Raw genomic sequence first — 20,188 nt, forward strand, 5'->3', positions numbered from 1 at the left:
AGGGGGGAGGCGAAGGTGAGGGGGGAGGCGAAGGTGAGGGGGGAGGCGAAGGGGAGTGGGGAAGGGGAGTGGGGAAGGGGAGTGTCGCATCCTCAGACAGCAAAGCACCAATCAAGTACTGTTAAAGTAGAGTCACTGTTACAATGCAAGAAACATGGCAGCCAATTCAAACACAGCAAGATCCCACAAACAGCAATGACATACATGAGCAGGTGTTAGTGGGAGGGGAGAAAGCAATAGCAGGGGATAGAGAGAGGGAAGGAGATAGAGAAACAGGAAAAGAGCGGGAAGTAGATAGCAAAACAGGGAGAGAGAGGGAAGGGGATAGAGAAATGAGGAGAGAGAAAGAGAAGGAGAAAGAGAACAATGAGAGGGAAGGAGATAGAGAGTGGATAGATGCTCTTCAACACACTCTCATTTTGTGTTGATATATTACACATTGAGGCAGAAACCCTTGTGACAAAATCTTGCTCTTTTCCGGAAATGTAGTTGCCTGCGAGACCTTCGATCAGTCTGTGTCATCACGCTGGGGAATCAAGGTGCTGTACGGGGTTACGTGGGGATCACTACTGTCACTGAACCCCATCTTTATCCCAATACCTCGCCTGGGACTGAGGATCGGTCTCCAATCATCAACTCCTCAACATACAGAGTCTCGCAAACTACCAAACAAATAGCATGGAGTTTGAGAAGAGTACAGGAAACAGGGCTGAATTACACCTGCAGCCTTCACCTAGAATCTCTCTCGGTGGTTATGATGAGGGACTGGGGAAAGAGAACGAGCTGCAAACCTTTGACAGCGATAAAGTCTCAGATCTAGTAGAGCACATGATGACAGGGCTTGGTGTAACTGCACACTCTGACACGGATTTCATTCGATTCCAATATTCACCAGGCTTAAAGGAAAGCCTTGCATTTCTATAGTGCCTGGCACAACCTCAAGACAATGAAGTACTTTCTGAAGTGTAGGTACTGTTGTAATGTAGGAAACAGAGCAACCAATCTGTGCACAGCAAGATCCCAAAAACAGCACTGTGATCATGAACAGATCATCATTCCAATGAAAGCAAAATAAAACCTATTCTCAAACATCCTCCCCTTTCCAATACAAAACGCCCACACACTTAATCCCCTCCCACAGCCCATGTCCACTCTCCCCATCACTGACTCTACCCACACATTTAATCCCCTCCCACAGCCCATGTCCACTCTCCCCATCACTGACTCTACCCACACATTTAATCCCCTCCCACAGCCCATGTCCACTCTCCCCATCACTGACTCTGCCCACACATTTAATCCCCTCCCACAGCCCATGTCCACTCTCCCCATCACTGACTCTACCCACACATTTAATCCCCTCCCACAGCCCCTGTCCACTCTCCCCATCACTGACTCTAGCCACACATTTAATCCCCTCCCACAGCCCATGTCCACTCTCCCCATCACTGACTCTGCCCACACATTTAATCCCCTCCCACAGCCCATGTCCACTCTCCCCCATCACTGACTCTACCCACACATTTAATCCCCTCCCACAGCCCATGTCCACTCTCCCCATCACTGACTCTACCCACACATTTAATCCCCTCCCACAGCCCCTGTCCACTCTCCCCATCACTGACTCTATCCACACATTTAATCCCCTCCCACAGCCCCTGTCCACTCTCCCCATCACTGACTCTATCCACACATTTAATCCCCTCCCACAGCCCATGTCCACTCTCCCCTATCACTGACTCTACCCACACATTTAATCCCCTCCCACAGCCCCTGTCCACTCTCCCCATCACTGACTCTATCCACACATTTAATCCCCTCCCACAGCCCCTGTCCACTCTCCCATCACTGACTCTATCCACACATTTAATCCCCTCCCACAGCCCATGTCCACTCTCCCCCATCACTGACTCTACCCACACATTTAATCCCCTCCCACAGCCCCTGTCCACTCTCCCCATCACTGACTCTACGCACACATTTAATCCCCTCCCACAGCCCCTGTCCACTCTCCCCATCACTGACTCTATCCACACATTTAATCCCCTCCCACAGCCCATGTCCACTCTCCCCCACCACTGACTCTATCCACACATTTAATCCCCTCCCACAGCCCCTGTCCACTCTCCCCATCACTGACTCTACCCACACATTTAATCCCCTCCCACAGCCCCTGTCCACTCTCCCCATCACTGACTCTACCCACACATTTAATCCCCTCCCACAGATGCTGCCAGACCTGTGGAGTATTTCTAGCATTTTCTGTTTTGATTTCAGATTTCCAGCAATCACAGTATTTTGCCTTTAATCTCCTCCAGCCCCTAGTTACCGAGCCTCCTGCCACTGGAAACATTTTCTCCTCATTTACTCTGCCAAAAACTTTCCTGATTTTGAACACCTCTATTATATCTCCCCTTAGCCTTCCCTTCTCTGAAGGAGAACAATCCCAGCTTCTCCAGTCTCTCCACATTAACTGAAGTCTCTCATTCCTGGGACCATTCCAGTAAATCCCCTCTCCAAGGTCCTGAAATCATTTCTAAATTGCGGTGCCCTGAATTGGACACGATTCTCCAGCTGAGGTCTAACCAGTGTTTTATAAAGAACAGAACTGCTTTGCTCCAATTTTAGTTTAAAGAATCTTTATGAAGAGATGGAACGCTATTGGGTGTTGAAGGCCAGACCAGTATTCCCGTGTTCGAGGAGGCTTTTTGTACCTGATGAATTTTCCTTGTCCACTTTTACGTGGGGGTCTAAGCTGGGCTTTTCACTGGATGGCAGCTGGTCTTGCTTGTTGTTTGGTCCCTTGGGCTGCAGTGGGGTGTTCGGATCTAAGGATGAAACAGGAGTGTCTCCATCAATTCTCAGACAGTTAGTGTGTGTTTCGGGGTGTTAGGAAGGGTCAGGACCAGGAGGACAAACAGGAGTGTGCAAGTCTATTGAACACTGGACCAATTGCTCAGCATGGGACCATCTCATCACAACAACAACTCACATTTGTATAGCCCCCTAAACATTGTAAAACATCCCAAGGTGCTTCACAGGAGCGTAAATCAGACAATAATTAACACCGAGCCACATAAGGAGATATTAGGTCAGTCGACCAAAAACTTGGTCAAAAAGGTCAGAATTAATGAGCATCTTTAAAGGAGGAGAGAGAGATGGAGAGGGTTTAGGGAGGGAATTCCAGAGCTTAAGGCCCAGGCAGCTGAAGGCACGGCCGCCAATGGTGGAGTGATAGAAATCGGGGGATGTGCAAGAGGCGGAATTGGAGGAGTGCCGAGATCTCAGAGGGTTGTGGGGCTGGAGGAGGTTACAGAGATAGGGAGGGTTGTAGGGGCTGGAGGAGGTTACAGAGATAGGGAGGGTTGTAAGGGCTGGAGGAGGTTCCAGAGATAGGGAGGGTTGTAGGGGCTGGAGGAGGTTACAGAGATAGGGAGAATTGTAGGGGCTGGAGGAGGTTACAGAGATAGGGATGGTTGTAGGGGCTGGAGGAGGTTACAGAGATAGGGAGGGTTGTAGGGGCTGGAGGAGGTTACAGACATAGGGAGGGTTGTAGGGGCTGGAGGAGATTACAGAGATAGGGAGGGTTGTAGGGGCTGGAGGAGGTTACAGAGATAGGGAGGGTTGTAGGGGCTGGAGGAGGTTACAGAGATAGGGAGGGTTGTAGGGGCTGGAGGAGGTTACAGAGATAGGGAGGGTTGTAGGGGCTGGAGGAGGTTACAGAGATAGGGAGGGTTGTAGGGGCTGGAGGAGGTTACAGAGATAGGGAGGGTTGTAGGGGCTGGAGGAGGTTACAGAGATAGGGAGGGTTGTAGGGGGCTGGAGGAGGTTACAGAGATAGGGAGGGTTGTAGGGGCTGGAGGAGGTTACAGAGATAGGGAGGGAGCGAGTGCCATGGAGGGATTTGAAAACAAGGATGAGAATTTTAAAGTCAATGATCCCAGCAGTGATCAGGAATCCTCCTCCTTGTCCCCTCTTCCGACACTGAGGCCAACACTAGCCCCCGAACTAATCGCCGATTGAGATCAGTCAGGAAAGACTGAACAGTCTGGGGCTCCTTTCTCTGGAAGAGAGAATCCTGAGGGGTGACCTGATAGAGGTCTGTAAAATTATGAAGGGGTTTGATAGGGCAGACATAGAGAAGGTTTTCCCATTAACGGGTGAGACCAGAACTTGGGGCCATCAATATAAGACAGACAGTCACTAATAAATCCAATCGGGAATTCAGAGAGTGGTGAGAATGTGGAACTCACTCCCACAGGGAGTGGTTGAGGTGAATTGTATAGATACATTTAAGGGGAAGCTGGATAAACACACACGGGAGAAAGGGGCTGGTGACAGGGGGAGATGAAAAGGGTGGGAGGAGGCTCGTGTGGAACAGAAACACCAGCACGGAGCAGATGGGCCGAATGGCCTGTTTCTGTGTTGTAGACTCGATGTAATTAGAACTCAGATTGCTCTCAACAATCCGTACTTTCAGGAGTAGTGAGAAAGAAATTGGGGATTTGTCAGTTCTTGCTGTTCCTGGCAGCGAGTGCCCGGATGGAAATATTCCGGTTGAGAACATTCCGTCGAGGAAGAAGCTGGAATCCAATTGCTCTGACGACGAGGCATCTGTTTACTGGGGAGTGTGAGGGAATAGCAGATCGTCCTGTAGTGATGCTGATTGATGTATATTTATTCAATGTGTCATTTCATTGTCCTCTGTGACAGGTAGAATTTATTCACAACAGTGACCTTGCAATTTGTCCGAGTGACAACTTCACTCACATTAGCTCAGGGGCAGTTAACATCTCCAGGAACATTTCATCAACTAGATTCCCCTTCCAGGACTGTCTCTCCACTGAATCAGGAGATCATGGGTTTGAGTCCCACTGTCGCAGGGTCAGTACTGAGGGAGCGCTGCACTGTCGGAGGGTCAGTACTGAGGGAGCGCCGCACTGTCGGAGGGTCAGTACTGAGGGAGCGCTGCACTGTCGGAGGGTCAGTACTGAGGGAGCGCCGCACTGTCGGAGGGTCAGTACTGAGGGAGCGCTGCACTGTCAGAGGCTCAGTACTGAGGGAGTGCTGCACTGTCGGAGGGTCAGTACTGAGGGAGTGCCACACCGTCGGAGGGTCAGTACTGAGGGAGTGCTGCACTGTCGGAGGGTCAGTACTGAGGGAGCGCTGCACTGTCGGAGGGTCAGTACTGAGGGAACGCTGCACTGTCGGAGGGTCAGTACTGAGGGAGCGCCGCACTGTCGGAGGGTCAGTACTGAGGGAACGCTGCACTGTCGGAGGGTCAGTACTGAGGGAGTGCTGCACTGTCGGAGGGTCAGTACTGAGGGAGTGCCACACTGTCGGAGGGTCAGTACTGAGGGAGTGCTGCACTGTCGGAGGGTCAGTACTGAGGGAGCGCTGCACAGTCGCAGGGTCAGTACTGAGCGAATGCTGCACTGTCGGAGGGTCAGTACTGAGGGAGTGCTGCACTGGCGCAGGGTCAGTACTGAGGGAGTGCTGCACTGTCGGAGGGTCAGTACTGAGGGAGTGCTGCACTGTCGGAGGGTCAGTATTGAGGGAGTGCTGCACTGTCGGAGGGTCAGTATTGAGGGAGTGCTGCACTGTCAGAGGGTCAGTATTGAGGGAGCGCTGCACTGTCGCAGGGTCAGTACTGAGGGAGTGCTGCACTGTCAGAGGGTCAGTACTGAGGGAGTGCCGCACAGTCGGAGGGTCAGTACTGAGGGAGTGCCGCACTGTCGGAGGGTCAGTACCGAGGGAGTGCCACACTGTCGGAGGGTCAGTACCGAGGGAGTGCCACACTGTCGGAGGGTCAGTACTGAGGGAGTGCCGCACTGTCGGAGGGTCAGTACTGAGGGAGTGCCGCACTGTCGGAGGGTCAGTATTGAGGGAGTGCTGCACTGTCGGAGGGTCAGTACTGAGGGAGTGCTGCACTGTCGGAGGGTCAGTACTGAGGGAGTGCTGCCCTGTCGGAGGGTCAGTACTGAGGGAGTGCTGCACTGTCGGAGGGTCAGTACTGAGGGAGTGCTGCACTGTCGGAGGGTCAGTACTGAGGGAGTGCTGCACTGTCGGAGGGTCAGTACTGAAGGAGTGCTGCACTGTCGGAGGGTCAGTACTGAGGGAGCGCTGCACTGTCAGAGGTTCAGTACTGAGGGAGCGCTGCACTGTCAGAGGCTCAGTACTGAGGGAGTGCTGCACTGTCGGAGAGTCAGTACTGAGGGAGTGCTGCACTGTCGGAGGGTCAGTACTGAGGGAGTGCTGCACTGTCGGAGGGTCAGTACTGAGGGAGTGCTGCACTGTCGGAGGGTCAGTACTGAGGGAGCGCTGCACAGTCGCAGGGTCAGTACTGAGCGAATGCTGCACTGTCGGAGTGTCAGTACTGAGGGAGTGCTGCACTGTCGCAGGGTCAGTACTGAGGGAGTGCTGCACTGTCGGAGGGTCAGTATTGAGGGAGTGCTGCACTGTCGGAGGGTCAGTATTGAGGGAGTGCTGCACTGTCAGAGGGTCAGTATTGAGGGAGCGCTGCACTGTCGCAGGGTCAGTCCTGAGGGAGTGCTGCACTGTCAGAGGGTCAGTACTGAGGGAGTGCTGCACTGTCAGAGGGTCAGTACTGAGGGAGTGCTGCACTGTCAGAGGGTCAGTACTGAGGGAGTGCTGCACTGTCAGAGGGTCAGTACTGAGGGAGTGCTGCACTGTCGGAGGGTCAGTATTGAGGGAGTGCTGCACTGTCGGAGGGTCAGTATTGAGGGAGTGCTGCACTGTCGGAGGGTCAGTACCGAGGGAGTGCCGCACTGTCGGAGGGTCAGTACCGAGGGAGTGCCACACTGTCGGAGGGTCAGTACCGAGGGAGTGCCACACTGTCGGAGGGTCAGTACTGAGGGAGTGCCACACTGTCGGAGGGTCAGTACTGAGGGAGTGCCACACTGTCGGAGGGTCAGTACTGAGGGAGTGCTGCACTGTCGGAGGGTCAGTACTGAGGGAGTGCTGCACTGTCGGAGGGTCAGTACTGAGGGAGTGCTGCACTGTCGGAGGGTCAGTACTGAGGGAGTGCTGCACTGTCGGAGGTGCTGTCTTTCAGATGAGGTGTTTAACTGAGGCCCCGTCTGCCCTCTCAGGTGGAGACTATTCTGCCTGGTCTCATTATTTGTCCGTACAGCAACATCACTGAAAAGCAGATGATCCAGTCATTGTCTCTAGCTGTTTATGGGATCTTGCTGTGTGCAAACTGCCTGCTGTGCTTCCTGCATTACAACCCTTTTAGCCCCGGTATCATTCTGGTGAATCTACACTGCACCCCCTCCAAGGCCAATATCACCTTCCTGGGGTGTGCAGCCCAGAACTGAACACAGTTACTGCAGATGGAGTCTGACCAGAGACTGAAGCATCATTTCCTCCCCTTGTATTCCAGCTTGCTTGAGATAAAGGGCAACATTGCATTAGCTTTTGTGATTATTATTAGCACCTGTTCACTAGGCAGGGAGAGAATTCCAGGGCTGTGGAGTGGAACTGTTTGTATTGAGTTCACTGATACAGTCCGACAGCAATCAGGGTGTTACCATGAACTGTCAGACTGATCTCCTCCCATTCCAGGATAAACTGCTTCTCACCTGCTGCCAAGTATGATTCTGCGTGTGTTTTACGTTGTGGGTGCACCTATTCGCGGTGTGCGTCTGTTTGTGGTGCACACGCATGTGCATATGGTGCACGTCTGTTCACAGTGTGCCTGCATGCTTTTACAGTGACTATGTATGTGCATGTGCTTGCAGTGTGTTTGTTTGCGTGCATGTTTTATGTTGTGCGCATGTGTGTTTTACGGTGAGTGTGCGCTTGTGTTTGCAATGTGCACGCATGCATTTTACAGCACATGTGTGTCTTACGGTGGCCATGCGTGCTTTTTGTCCTTGTCCTGTTTGTGCATGTTTTACTATGTTTGTGTGCGAGTGCATGTGTGAGAGTGCCTGAGTGCGCGTGAGTGCCTGAGTGCGCGTGAGTGTGTGTGTGCGCGTGAGTGTGTGTGTGCGCGTGAGTGTGTGTGTGCGCGTGAGTGTGTGTGTGCGCGTGAGTGTGTGTGTGCGCGCGTGAGTGTGTGTGTGCGCGCGTGAGTGTGTGAGCGCGTGAGGGTGTGAGCGCGTGTGGGTGTGAGCGCGTGTGGGTGTGAGCGCGTGTGGGTGTGAGCGCGTGTGGGTGTGAGCGCGTGTGGGTGTGAGCGCGTGCGTGCGCGTGAGGGTGTGAGCGTGAGGGTGTATGTGCGTGCGCGTGAGTGCGTGCGTCTGCGTGTGAGTGCGCGTGTGAGAGTGCGCGTGTGAGAGTGCGCGTGTGAGAGTGCGCGTGTGAGAGTGCGCGTGTGAGAGTGCGCGTGTGAGAGTGCGCGTGTGAGAGTGCGCGTGTGAGAGTGCGCGTGAGAGTGCGCGTGTGCCTGTGCGCGAGTGTGAGAGTGCGTGAGTGTGAGAGTGCGAGAGTGCGAGAGTGCGAGAGTGTGAGAGTGTGAGAGTGCGAGAGTGTGAGAGTGTGAGAGTGAGTGCGTGAGTGCGAGAGTGTGAGAGTGCGAGTGCGTGAGTGCGAGTGCGTGAGTGCGAGTGCGTGAGTGCGAGTGCGTGAGTGCGAGTGCGTGAGTGCGAGTGCGTGAGTGCGAGTGCGTGTGAGAGTGCGGGGGTGAGTGCGGGGGTGAGTGCGGGGGTGAGTGCGGGGGTGAGTGCGGGGGTGAGTGCGGGGGTGAGTGCGGGGGTGAGTGCGGGGGTGAGTGCGGGGGTGAGTGCGAGAGTGGGTGTGCGTGAGTGCGAGTGCGTGAGTGCGAGTGCGTGTGTGAGTGCGTGAGGGAGTGCGTGAGGGAGTGCGTGAGGGAGTGCGAGTGCGAGTGTGTGCGTGCGTGTGTGCGTGCGTGTGTGTGTGCGTGTGTGCGAGCGCGTGTGCGAGGGAGTGCGTGAGGGCGTGCGTGTGTGAGGGCGTGCGTGTGTGAGGGCGTGCGTGTGTGAGGGCGTGCGTGTGTGTGTGTGTGTGTGCGTGAGTGTGTGTGTGTGTGTGTGTGTGTGCGTGAGTGTGTGTGTGTGTGTGTCCGTCTGTGAGTGCGCGCGTGTGCGTTTGTGCGTGTGAGTGCGCGAGTGTGTGTGAGAGTGTGAGAGTGTGTGTGCGTGAGTGTGTGTGTGTGCGTGTGAGTGTGAGAGTGCGTGAGTGCGTGTGTGTGCGTGAGTGCGTGAGTGCGTGTGTGAGTGTGTGAGTGCGTGAGTGCGTGAGTGCGAGAGTGTGTGTGCGTGAGGGTGTGAGTGCGTGCGTGAGTGCGTGCGTGCGTGAGTGCGTGCGTGAGTGCGTGCGTGAGTGCGTGCGTGAGTGCGTGAGTGCGTGCGTGAGTGCGTGCGTGAGTGCGTGAGTGCGTGAGTGAGTGCGTGCGTGAGTGCGTGTGTGAGAGTGCGTGTGTGAGAGTGCGTGTGTGAGAGTGCGTGTGAGTGAGTGAGTGCGTGTGAGTGAGTGAGTGCGTGTGAGTGAGTGAGTGCGTGTGAGTGAGTGAGTGCGTGTGAGTGAGTGCGTGAGTGAGTGAGTGCGTGTGAGGGAGTGCGTGTGAGGGAGTGCGTGTGAGGGAGTGCGTGTGAGGGAGTGCGTGTGAGGGAGTGCGTGTGAGGGAGTGCGTGTGAGGGAGTGCGTGTGAGGGAGTGCGTGTGTGTGGGCGTGCGTGTGTGAGTAAGTGCGTGTGTGAGTAAGTGCGTGTGTGAGTAAGTGCGTGTGTGAGTAAGTGCGTGTGTTAGTGCGTGTGTTAGTGCGTGTGTGAGTGCGTGTGTGAGAGTGCGTGTGTGTGTGTGCATGCGTGAGTGCATGTGTGCGTGCGTGAGAGTGCGTGTGTGCGTGAGTGAGTGCGTGTGTGAGTGCGTGTGTGAGTGCGTGTGTGAGTGCGTGTGTGAGTGCGTGTGTGAGTGCGTGTGTGAGTGCGTGTGTGAGTGCGTGTGTGATTGCGTGTGTGAGTGCGTGTGTGAGTGCGTGTGCAAATCCCAGTTGCGATGACTCCTGCAGTCCACCAGCCCGGCCACCAACACCTGCTCACCCAGGGCTGGCGAGGAGGGTGAGCGGGGGCCCCTTGGAGGGGTGGGGAACGAGGCTCGGCCCCTCCAGAGCCCCTTCCTCCTGTTTGCTGAGTGAGTGAGTGGCCCTGAGATTCAGGCAGAGAATGAAATTAAACGAAAGGGACAGTTTTATTGCATTTTTACCTCTGCTGCAGTAATAACTGGGGATTCCCTGCTTGATTTTTCCATTAATATTTCATCTGTTCTAACCACATTGATTGATTTCCTGAAATAATTGCTTGAACAGTGTGTCAGGGCTGTTAAATTATACACAAAGTGTAACTTTTCCACTGCACATACATCACCAACTCCTGACCCTCTCAAGTGGCAACCAGATACATTTAAAAGACTTTTTATTTTAAAACTCTTGACTTCTGGGTGCTGCTGTTTATAGCCTCGGCAGCTGCTGATTAACCTTTCCTAACATCCAATTCTCCCCCTCTCTCCATCCTCTTTCTCCCCATCACAGACAGAATTGGCTGTTCATTCATTTACTAGCTCGGTGATGTGACAGTGCGGATGGGAGGGGGGCTTCGGCATCACTCCCACCCTTAAAATGCAGACCAGCCCCTCACTCACCCCATCAGTATTCACCGGAGCAGAATGTGATATAGTTGTGTACAAACAGCGAGCTGAAATCTGACTGGAAGGAAGGTGGTGTGAGCAGCAGTGCATGTATGTGCGGGGCATGTGCGTGCAGGGTGCATGCGGGTGTGCGCGTGCAACACGTGTGTCTGTGTGTGTCTGTGTGTGTGTGTGTGTGTGTGTGTGTGTGTGCAGTGTGTGCAGTGTGTGCGCGTGCAGGGCGTGCGTGTGTGCAGTGTGTGTGTGTGTGTGTGAGAGTGCATGCGCAGGGTGTGCATGTGTGTGTGTGCGCAGTGTGTGTGCGCAGTGTGTGTGCGCAGTGTGTGTGCGCAGTGTGTGTGCGCAGTGGGTGTGCGCAGTGGGTGTGCGCAGTGGGTGTGCGCAGTGGGTGTGCGCAGTGGGTGTGCGCGCGCAGGGTGTGTGTGTGTGTGTCTGTGTGTGTGTGCGCAGTGTGTGTGCAGTGTGTGCGTGTGCAGTGTGTGCGTGTGCGCGTGTGCAGTGTGCGCGTGTGCGTGTGCGTGCAGTGCATGTGTGCGCAGTGTGCGTGTGTGTGTGCGCAGTGCGTGTGCGTGTGCGTGCAGTGTGTGCGTGCAGTGTGTGTGTGTGTGTGTGTGTGTGTGTGTGTGTGCAGTGTGTGTGCGTGCAGTGTGTGTGCGTGCAGTGTGTGTGCGTGCAGTGTGTGTGTGTGTGCTGTGTGTGCGTGTGTGCGTGTGTGCAGTGTGTGCGTAGTGTATGTGTGTGCAGTGCGTGTGTGCGCAGTGTGTGTGCGTGCAGTGTGTGCAGTGTGTGTGTGTGTGTGTGCTGTGTGTGCGTGTGCGTGCAGTGTGTGTGTGCAGTGTGTGTGTGTGCAGTGTGTGTGCGTGCAGTGTGTGTGCGTGTGCGTGTGCGTGTGTGCAGTGTGTGTGCGCGTGTGCGTGCAGAGTGTGTGTGTGTGTGCAGTGTGTGTGCGTGCAGTGTGTGCGCGTGCAGTGTGTGTGCGTGCAGTGTGTGTGCGTGTGCGTGTGTGCAGTGTGTGTGCGTGTGTGCGTGTGTGCGTGTGCGTGCAGAGTGTGTGTGCAGTGTGTGTGTGTGTGCAGTGTGTGTGTGCGTGTGCAGTGTGTGTGTGCGTGTGCAGTATGTGTGTGCGTGTGTGTGTGTGCAGTGTGCGTGTGCGTGCAGAGTGCGTGCGCGCGCAGGGTGTGCGCGCGCGCAGGGTGTGTGTGTGTGTGCAGTGTGTGTGCAGTGTGTGTGTGTGTGCAGTGTGTGTGTGCAGTGTGCAGTGTGCGTGTGCGCGTGTGTGCAGTGTGTGTGTGCAGTGTGCAGTGTGTGTGTGCAGTGTGCAGTGTGCGTGTGCGCAGTGTGTGCGTGTGTGCAGTGTGTGTGTGTGTGCAGTGTGTGTGTGTGCAGTGTGTGTGTGTGCAGTGTGTGTGTGTGCGTAGTGTGTGCGTGTGTGTGCGTAGTGTGTGCGTGTGTGTGCGTAGTGTGTGCGTGTGTGTGCGCGCGCAGGGTGTGCGCGTGTGTGTGTGTGCGCAGTGCGTGTGTGCAGAGCGTGTGTGTGTGCGCGCAGGGTGTGCGTGTGTGCAGTGTGTGTGTGCAGAGCGTGTGCCTTTGCGGTGGAGGAGGGAGTCACTGTGACAATGACATGGGCGATTGTGTTGCGATACAGAGGGTGGAAAGCTGCCTCTCTGTGTGTGTGGGTGATCACAGCTCACGAACCTCTCAGAAGATCAGCTCCAGGCTCAGACTGAGCTGGGTTGCAGGTATACAGGGGACAGCAGTCTGCTCGGCTGCTTTACTGTGCCCTCTCTCCCCCCTCGCTCTCTCTCTCTATCTCTGTATACTTTTCTGTCTCCATTTCTTTACCCCTCTCTGCCTCCAGCTTTCTCTCTTCATTTGCTTTTCTGTCCCTCCCTCTCTCCCTGTTTGTCTCCCTCTCTCTCTCTCTTTCTCCATCTCTCTAGCTGCCTGCCTCCACTCTCCCCCCACACTCCCTCCCTCCCTCTGCTGGTTTAAGGGATCACCGGAGAGCGAGTGGGATCCCGGGAAGGTTTAGGGGATCACCGGAGAGTGAGTGGGATCCCGGGAAGGTTTAGGGGATCACCGGAGAGTGAGTGGGATCCCGGGAAGGTTTAGGGGATCACCGGAGAGTGAGTGGGATCCCGGGTGGATTGCTTCAAGACTGTCATTCCGGTGCCTCCTGACAGCTCCTTCAGAGCAAACTTATAGCTCATGATATAAAAGAGACAGTGGCAGGACGGACAGGGAATATGTTGTGTGACAGGAAACAAAAGGTAGTGGTTAATGGATGTTTTGCGGGCTGGAGTAAGTTTTGTAGTGGAGTTCCCCAGGGGTCAGTGTTGGGACCCTTGCTTTTCCTGATATATATTAATGACCTAGACCTTGGTGTAGAGGGCACAATTTCAAAGTTTGCAGATGATATGAAACTTGGAAGTATTGTGAACTGTGAGGAGGATATTGTAGAACCTCAAAAGGACATAGACAGGTTGGTGGAATGGGTGGACAGGTGGTAGATGAAGTTCAATGCAGAAAAATGTGAAGTGATTCATTTTGGTAGGAAGAACATGGAGAGACAATATAAAATAAAGTGTACAGTTCGAAAGGGGATGCAGGAGCAGAGAGACCTGGGTGTATATGTGCATAAGTCATTGAAGGTGGTAGGATAGCTTGAGGAAGTGGCTGATGAAGCATACAGTGTCCCAGGCTTTATTAATAGGGACAGAGAGTACAAGAGCAAGGAAGTTATGTTGAACTTGTATAAGACCTAGTTCGGCCTCAGCTGGAGTATTGCTGGAGTTCTGGGCGCCGCACTTGAGGAAAGATGTGAGGGCATTGGAGAGAGTACAGAAAAGATTCATGGGAATGGTTCCAGGGATGAGGAATTTCAGTTATGAAGATAGATTGGAGAAGTTAGGACTGTTTTCCTTGGAGAAGAGAAGGCTGAGAGGTGATTTGATAGAGGTATTCAAAATCCTGAGGGGTCTGGACAGATAAAGGCCTGCTACCCGACCCGAACCCGACAGGACCTGACATGTGTCGGGTTCAGGTCGCTCATCCAGGACCGGCTTTCGGGCTCGGGTTGGGTTGGACCGGGACCAGGTCGCGGCAGGTCCAGGTTGGCCCAGGTCCAGTTTGGACACACACAGTAAGTATTGCATTTTGCTCTGCTGGTAAGTGTCAAAAGTTGAAAAGCCTATCTGAGCTGGGAGTCCGGGATGTCAAGGAGGGAAACTCTGACTCTGCGCAGTGAGCAAGTGACCATCTCTCTGACGTCATCACACTCATGCTGCAGCTTCCTGCAGATTTTGAGTCGCAAGGTTGGTAAAGTGAACATTCTGGTGGTCAGGTCGGGTTCGGGAAAAAATGGAGGGTCTCGGGTCCGATGTGGTTCTGTCGGGTTTGGGTCAGTTTTTTTTCCCCTGACCTGAACAGGCCTTTATGGACAGAGTAGATCGGGAGAAGCTGTTCCCACTCATGAAAGGATCGAGAACGAGAGGGCACAGGTTTAAAGAGAAGCAAAAGTGACATGAGGAAAAACTTTTTCACGCATCAAATGGTTAATGTCTGGAATGCGCTGCCTGAGAACGTGGTGGAGGCAGGTTCAATTGAAGCATTCAAAAGGGAATTAGACTGGGATATGAAAAGGAAGAATGTGCAGGGTTACGGGGAGAAGGCGGGGGAATGGGACTGAGTGAATTGCTCTTTCGGAGAGCCAGCACGGACACGATGGGCCGAATGGCCTCCTTCTGCACTGTAACGATTCTGTGATTTTGTGTAGGTTCCTCTTGGCTCAGTTAACTCCAGTCCTACACCCGGTGACACATTTACACCAGTGAATTCTGTGTAACGCACCCAATCATCCCCTCAATCCAACACTGAACCCAGAGCATGGGAATCTCAGAGCCTGCTATTTCTGGCAAATTGTTTGACAACAATGGCCCTTTAATTTAACCACCCTTTAACTGCGAGTGCTAACCTCGGTTTAATGTGGATTAGAAATGTAATGGTGCAGCAGACTGTGCAAAGAATGGTAACTCCCCATACTGCAAAAACTGAGGCCTAAAGAAGGCTTCTGATGAATGCCAATAAATGAATAGAAACTTAGCTTTGGGTATTCTGCTAGTCTTGTTGTCAGGAGGAATTAGCAAGAGGAAAACACTCTACTGAATCCCTTCATCCTTTTGCTAACCCTCTGTGAACTATTATTTACACTACAAGAGGATTATTGCTAATTCACCCAGCTCTCCACTCTTCCAACAAGGCCCTAAACCAAACATCAGCGTCCTTCCCTGTGCAAACGGAGTCCGGCCTGCTAAAGTGGGAGGGCTCACAGAGCCTCAGGCTCGAGTGATATCGCAGCACAGCCTTTGGAGGCTCCCAGGAGGCCCTCCATTCCCCTGGAAAGGCCCCATCATTGCAGGCTCCTACAGATCCCTCTTTTCTATAGATTTCCCTCCTCCTACCTCCCTCACAGTGCTGTAACTCGCCTCCCTCACCCAGTACAGTAGCTTGTTCGAGGGAACAGACTTAATTTATCAGAAGATTATTGAAGGTGACGTTTTGAATGAAGGTGTCAACAGGGGGGTTTACAATCACAGGAGACGGTCACAAAGCTGAGAAACAGAGCGGAGGACGCAAAGTGAAGCCACAAGGCTGACTCAATGGTCAAAGGGCAGAATGAATACTGGGTGCCTGGGGTGGGGAAGTGTAGTCTACCCCGGGGATGTTGTCCAGGGGTTGTGGGTGGGGCAGTGTGGCCATCCAGGCGGGGAACGGGGGTATCTGTCGAGGGAGAGACTGTCTGGGTGTGGGGGTGGGGGAAGAGACTGTCTGGGTGTAGGGTGGGGGGGACAGACTGTCTGGGTGTGGGGTGGGGAGAGACTGTCTGGGTGTAGGGTGGGGGAGAGACTGTCTGGGTGTGGGGGTGGGGGAGAGACTGTCTGGGTGTAGGGTGGGGGGACAAACTGTCTGGGTGTGGGGGTGGGGGAGAGACTGTCTGGGTGTGGGGTGGGGGTGGGGGACAGACTGTCTGGGTGTGGGGTGGGGAGAGACTGTCTGGGTGTGGGGGTGGGGGAGAGACTGTCTGGGTGTGGGGTGGGGGGGGACAGACTGTCTGGGTGTGGGGGTGGGGGAGAGACTGTCTGGGTGTGGGGGTGGGGGGACAGACTGTCTGGGTGTGGGGTGGGGGGGACAGACTGTCTGGATGTGGGGGTGGGGGACAGACTGTCTGGGTGTAGGGTGGGGGGGACAGACTGTCTGGGTGTGGGGGTGGGGGGACAGACTGGGTGTGGGGGTGGGGGTGGGGGAGAGACTGTCTGAGTGTGGGGTGGGGGTGGGGGACAGACTGTCTGGGTGTGGAGGGGAGAGACTGTCTGGGTGTAGGGTGGGGGGGACAGACTGTCTGGGTGTGGGGGTGGGGGGACAGACTGGGTGTGGGGGTGGGGGTGGGGGAGAGACTATCTGGGTGTGGGGTGGGGGTGGGGGACAGACTGTCTGGGTGTGGAGTGGGGAGAGACTGTCTGGGTGTGGGGGTGGGGAGAGACTGTCTGGGTGTGGGGGTGGGGGAGAGACTGTCTGGGTGTGGGGGTGGGGGGGACAGACTGTCTGGGTGTGGGGTTGGGGGAAAAGACTGTCTGGGTGTGGGGTGGGGGGGGAACAGACTGTCTGGGTGTGGGGGTTGGGGGAAAAGACTGTCTGGGTGTGGGGTGGGGGAAGAGACTGTCTGGGTGTGGGGGTGGGGGAGAGACTGTCTGGGTGTGGGGGTGGGGGAGAGACTGTCTGGGTGTGGGGTGGGGGGCACAGACTGTCTGGGTGTGGGGGTGGGGGGCACAGACTGTCTGGGTGTGGGGGTGGGGGGGAGGGGTCTGTCTATCCAGGGGGTGTTCCTTATTTTTGAATCTTGCCGTACACACAGACTGATCTCTCCAACAGTCGCTGCAAACCTCGATGAGACGTCCTGTGAATATGGGACAATGTAAAAGTGTAGGAACAGGGAGACGGGGACGTGGGACAATGTAATAATGTAGGAACAGGGACTGGGGGACGTGGGACAATGTAATAATGTAGGAACAGGAACAGGGGGACATGGGACAATGTAATAATGTAGGAACAGGGACAGGGGGATGTGGGACAATGTAATAATGTAGGAACAGAGAGACGGGGATGTGGGACAATGTAATAATGTAGGAACAGGGACTGGGGGACGTGGGACAATGTAATAATGTAGGAACAGAGAGACGGGGGGACGTGGGACAATGTAATAATGTAGGAACAGGGACTGGGGGACGTGGGACAATGTAATAATGTAGGAACAGGGAGACGGGGACATGGGACAATGTAATAATGTAGGAACAGGGAGACGGGGACGTGGGACAATGTAATAATGCAGGAACAGGAACAGGGGGACATGGGACAATGTAATAATGTAGGAACAGGGAGACGGGGATGTGGGACAATGTAATAATGTAGGAACAGAGAGACGGGGGGACGTGGGACAATGTAATAATGTAGGAACAGGGACAGGGGGATGTGGGACAATGTAATAATGTAGGAACAGGGAGACGGGGATGTGGGATAATGTAATAATGTAGGAACAGGGACTGGGGGACGTGGGACAATGTAATAATGCAGGAACAGGAACAGGGGGACATGGGACAATGTAATAATGTAGGAACAGGGAGACGGGGATGTGGGACAATGTAATAATGTAGGAACAGAGAGACGGGGGGACGTGGGACAATGTAATAATGTAGGAACAGGGACTGGGGGACGTGGGACAATGTAATAATGTAGGAACAGGAACAGGGGGATGTGGGACAATGTAATAATGTAGGAACAGGGACAGGGGGATGTGGGACAATGTAATAATGTAGGAACAGGGAGACGGGGATGTGGGACAATGTAATAATGTAGGAACAGAGAGACGGGGGGACGTGGGACAATGTAATAATGTAGGAACAGGGACAGGGGGATGTGGGACAATGTAATAATGTAGGAACAGGGACAGGGGGATGTGGGACAATGTAATAATGTAGGAACAGAGAGACGGGGATGTGGGACAATGTAATAATGTAGGAACAGAGACTGGGGGACGTGGGACAATGTAATAATGCAGGAACAGGAACAGGGGGATGTGGGACAATGTAATAATGCAGGAACAGGAACAGGGGGATGTGGGACAATGTAATAATGTAGGAACAGAGACTGGGGGACGTGGGACAATGTAATAATGCAGGAACAGGAACAGGGGGATGTGGGACAATGTAATAATGTAGGAACAGGGACAGGGGGATGTGGGACAATGTAATAATGTAGGAACAGGGAGACGGGGATGTGGGACAATGTAATAATGTAGGAACAGAGAGACGGGGGGACGTGGGACAATGTAATAATGTAGGAACAGGGACAGGGGGATGTGGGACAATGTAATAATGTAGGAACAGGGACAGGGGGATGTGGGACAATGTAATAATGTAGGAACAGGGAGACGGGGATGTGGGACAATGTAATAATGTAGGAACAGAGAGACGGGGGGACGTGGGACAATGTAATAATGTAGGAACAGGGACAGGGGGATGTGGGACAATGTAATAATGTAGGAACAGAGAGACGGGGATGTGGGACAATGTAATAATGTAGGAACAGGGACTGGGGGACGTGGGACAATGTAATAATGCAGGAACAGGAACAGGGGGACATGGGACAATGTAATAATGTAGGAACAGGGAGACGGGGATGTGGGACAATGTAATAATGTAGGAACAGAGAGACGGGGGGACGTGGGACAATGTAATAATGTAGGAACAGGGACAGGGGGATGTGGGACAATGTAATAATGTAGGAACAGGGAGACGGGGATGTGGGACAATGTAATAATGTAGGAACAGAGAGACGGGGGGACGTGGGACAATGTAATAATGTAGGAACAGGGACAGGGGGACGTGGGATAATGTAATAATGTAGGAACAGAGACTGGGGGACGTGGGACAATGTAATAATGTAGGAACAGAGACTGGGGGACGTGGGATAATGTAATAATGTAGGAACAGGGAGACGGGGACGTGGGATAATGTAATAATGTAGGAACAGAGACTGGGGGACGTGGGACAATGTAATAATGTAGGAACAGGGAGACGGGGATGTGGGACAATGTAATAATGTAGGAACAGAGAGACGGGGGGACGTGGGACAATGTAATAATGTAGGAACAGAGAGACGGGGGGACGTGGGACAATGTAATAATGTAGGAACAGGGACAGGGGGATGTGGGACAATGTAATAATGTAGGAACAGGGAGACGGGGACGTGGGATAATGTAATAATGTAGGAACAGAGACTGGGGGACGTGGGACAATGTAATAATGTAGGAACAGGGAGACGGGGACGTGGGACAATGTAATAATGTAGGAACAGGGAGACGGGGACGTGGGACAATGTAATAATGTAGGAACAGAGACTGGGGGACATGGGACAATGTAATAATGCAGGAACAGGGAGACGGGGACGTGGGACAATGTAATAATGTAGGAACAGGGACAGGGGGATGTGGGACAATGTAATAATGTAGGAACAGGGAGACGGGGACGTGGGATAATGTAATAATGTAGGAACAGAGACTGGGGGACGTGGGACAATGTAATAATGTAGGAACAGAGACAGGGGGACGTGGGATAATGTAATAATGTAGGAACAGGGAGACGGGGACGTGGGACAATGTAATAATGTAGGAACAGAGACAGGGGGACGTGGGACAATGTAATAATGTAGGAACAGGGAGACGGGGACGTGGGACAATGTAATAATGTAGGAACAGGGACAGGGGGACGTGGGACAATGTAATAATGTAGGATCAGAGACTGGGGGACGTGGGACAATGTAATAATGTAGGAACAGGGACAGGGGGACGTGGGACAATGTAATAATGTAGGAACAGGGACAGGGGGACATGGGACAATGTAATAATGTAGGAACAGGGAGACGGGGACGTGGGACAATGTAATAATGTAGGAACAGAGACTGGGGGACGTGGGACAATGTAATAATGTAGGAACAGAGACAGGGGGACGTGGGACAATGTAATAATGTAGGAACAGGGAGACGGGGATGTGGGACAATGTAATAATGTAGGAACAGAGACTGGGGGACGTGGGACAATGTAATAATGTAGGAACAGAGACTGGGGGACGTGGGACAATGTAATAATGTAGGAACAGAGACTGGGGGACGTGGGACAATGTAATAATGTAGGAACAGGGACTGGGGGACGTGGGACAATGTAATAATGTAGGAACAGGGACTGGGGGACGTGGGACAATGTAATAATGTAGGAACAGAGACTGGGGGACGTGGGACAATGTAATAATGCAGGAACAGGGACAGGGGGACGTGGGACAATGTAATAATGTAGGAACAGAGACTGGGGGACGTGGGACAATGTAATAATGTAGGAACAGAGACTGGGGGACGTGGGACAATGTAATAATGTAGGAACAGAGACTGGGGGACGTGGGACAATGTAATAATGTAGGAACAGAGACTGGGGGACGTGGGACAATGTAATA

At 53.4% G+C, this 20,188-nt stretch overlaps 1 protein-coding gene across 1 annotated transcript in view; it reads right to left on the minus strand.

Moving 5' to 3' along the window:
- Positions 1-600: 600 nt before the first annotated feature.
- Positions 601-20,188, minus strand: part of LOC137358969 (ephrin-B3-like) — a gene marked incomplete at both ends in the record, with an annotated part of 84,753 nt that continues 65,165 nt past the window's right edge. The window contains 2 exons of the mRNA XM_068025135.1: positions 601-662; positions 2,715-2,828. Of these exons, the coding sequence (XP_067881236.1) occupies positions 601-662; positions 2,715-2,828 (176 nt within the window). The remainder of the gene's footprint in view (positions 663-2,714; positions 2,829-20,188) is intronic.

The sequence above is a fragment of the Heterodontus francisci genome, unplaced genomic scaffold, assembly GCF_036365525.1.
Source record: "Heterodontus francisci isolate sHetFra1 unplaced genomic scaffold, sHetFra1.hap1 HAP1_SCAFFOLD_1083, whole genome shotgun sequence".
Lineage (NCBI taxonomy): Eukaryota > Metazoa > Chordata > Chondrichthyes > Heterodontiformes > Heterodontidae > Heterodontus > Heterodontus francisci.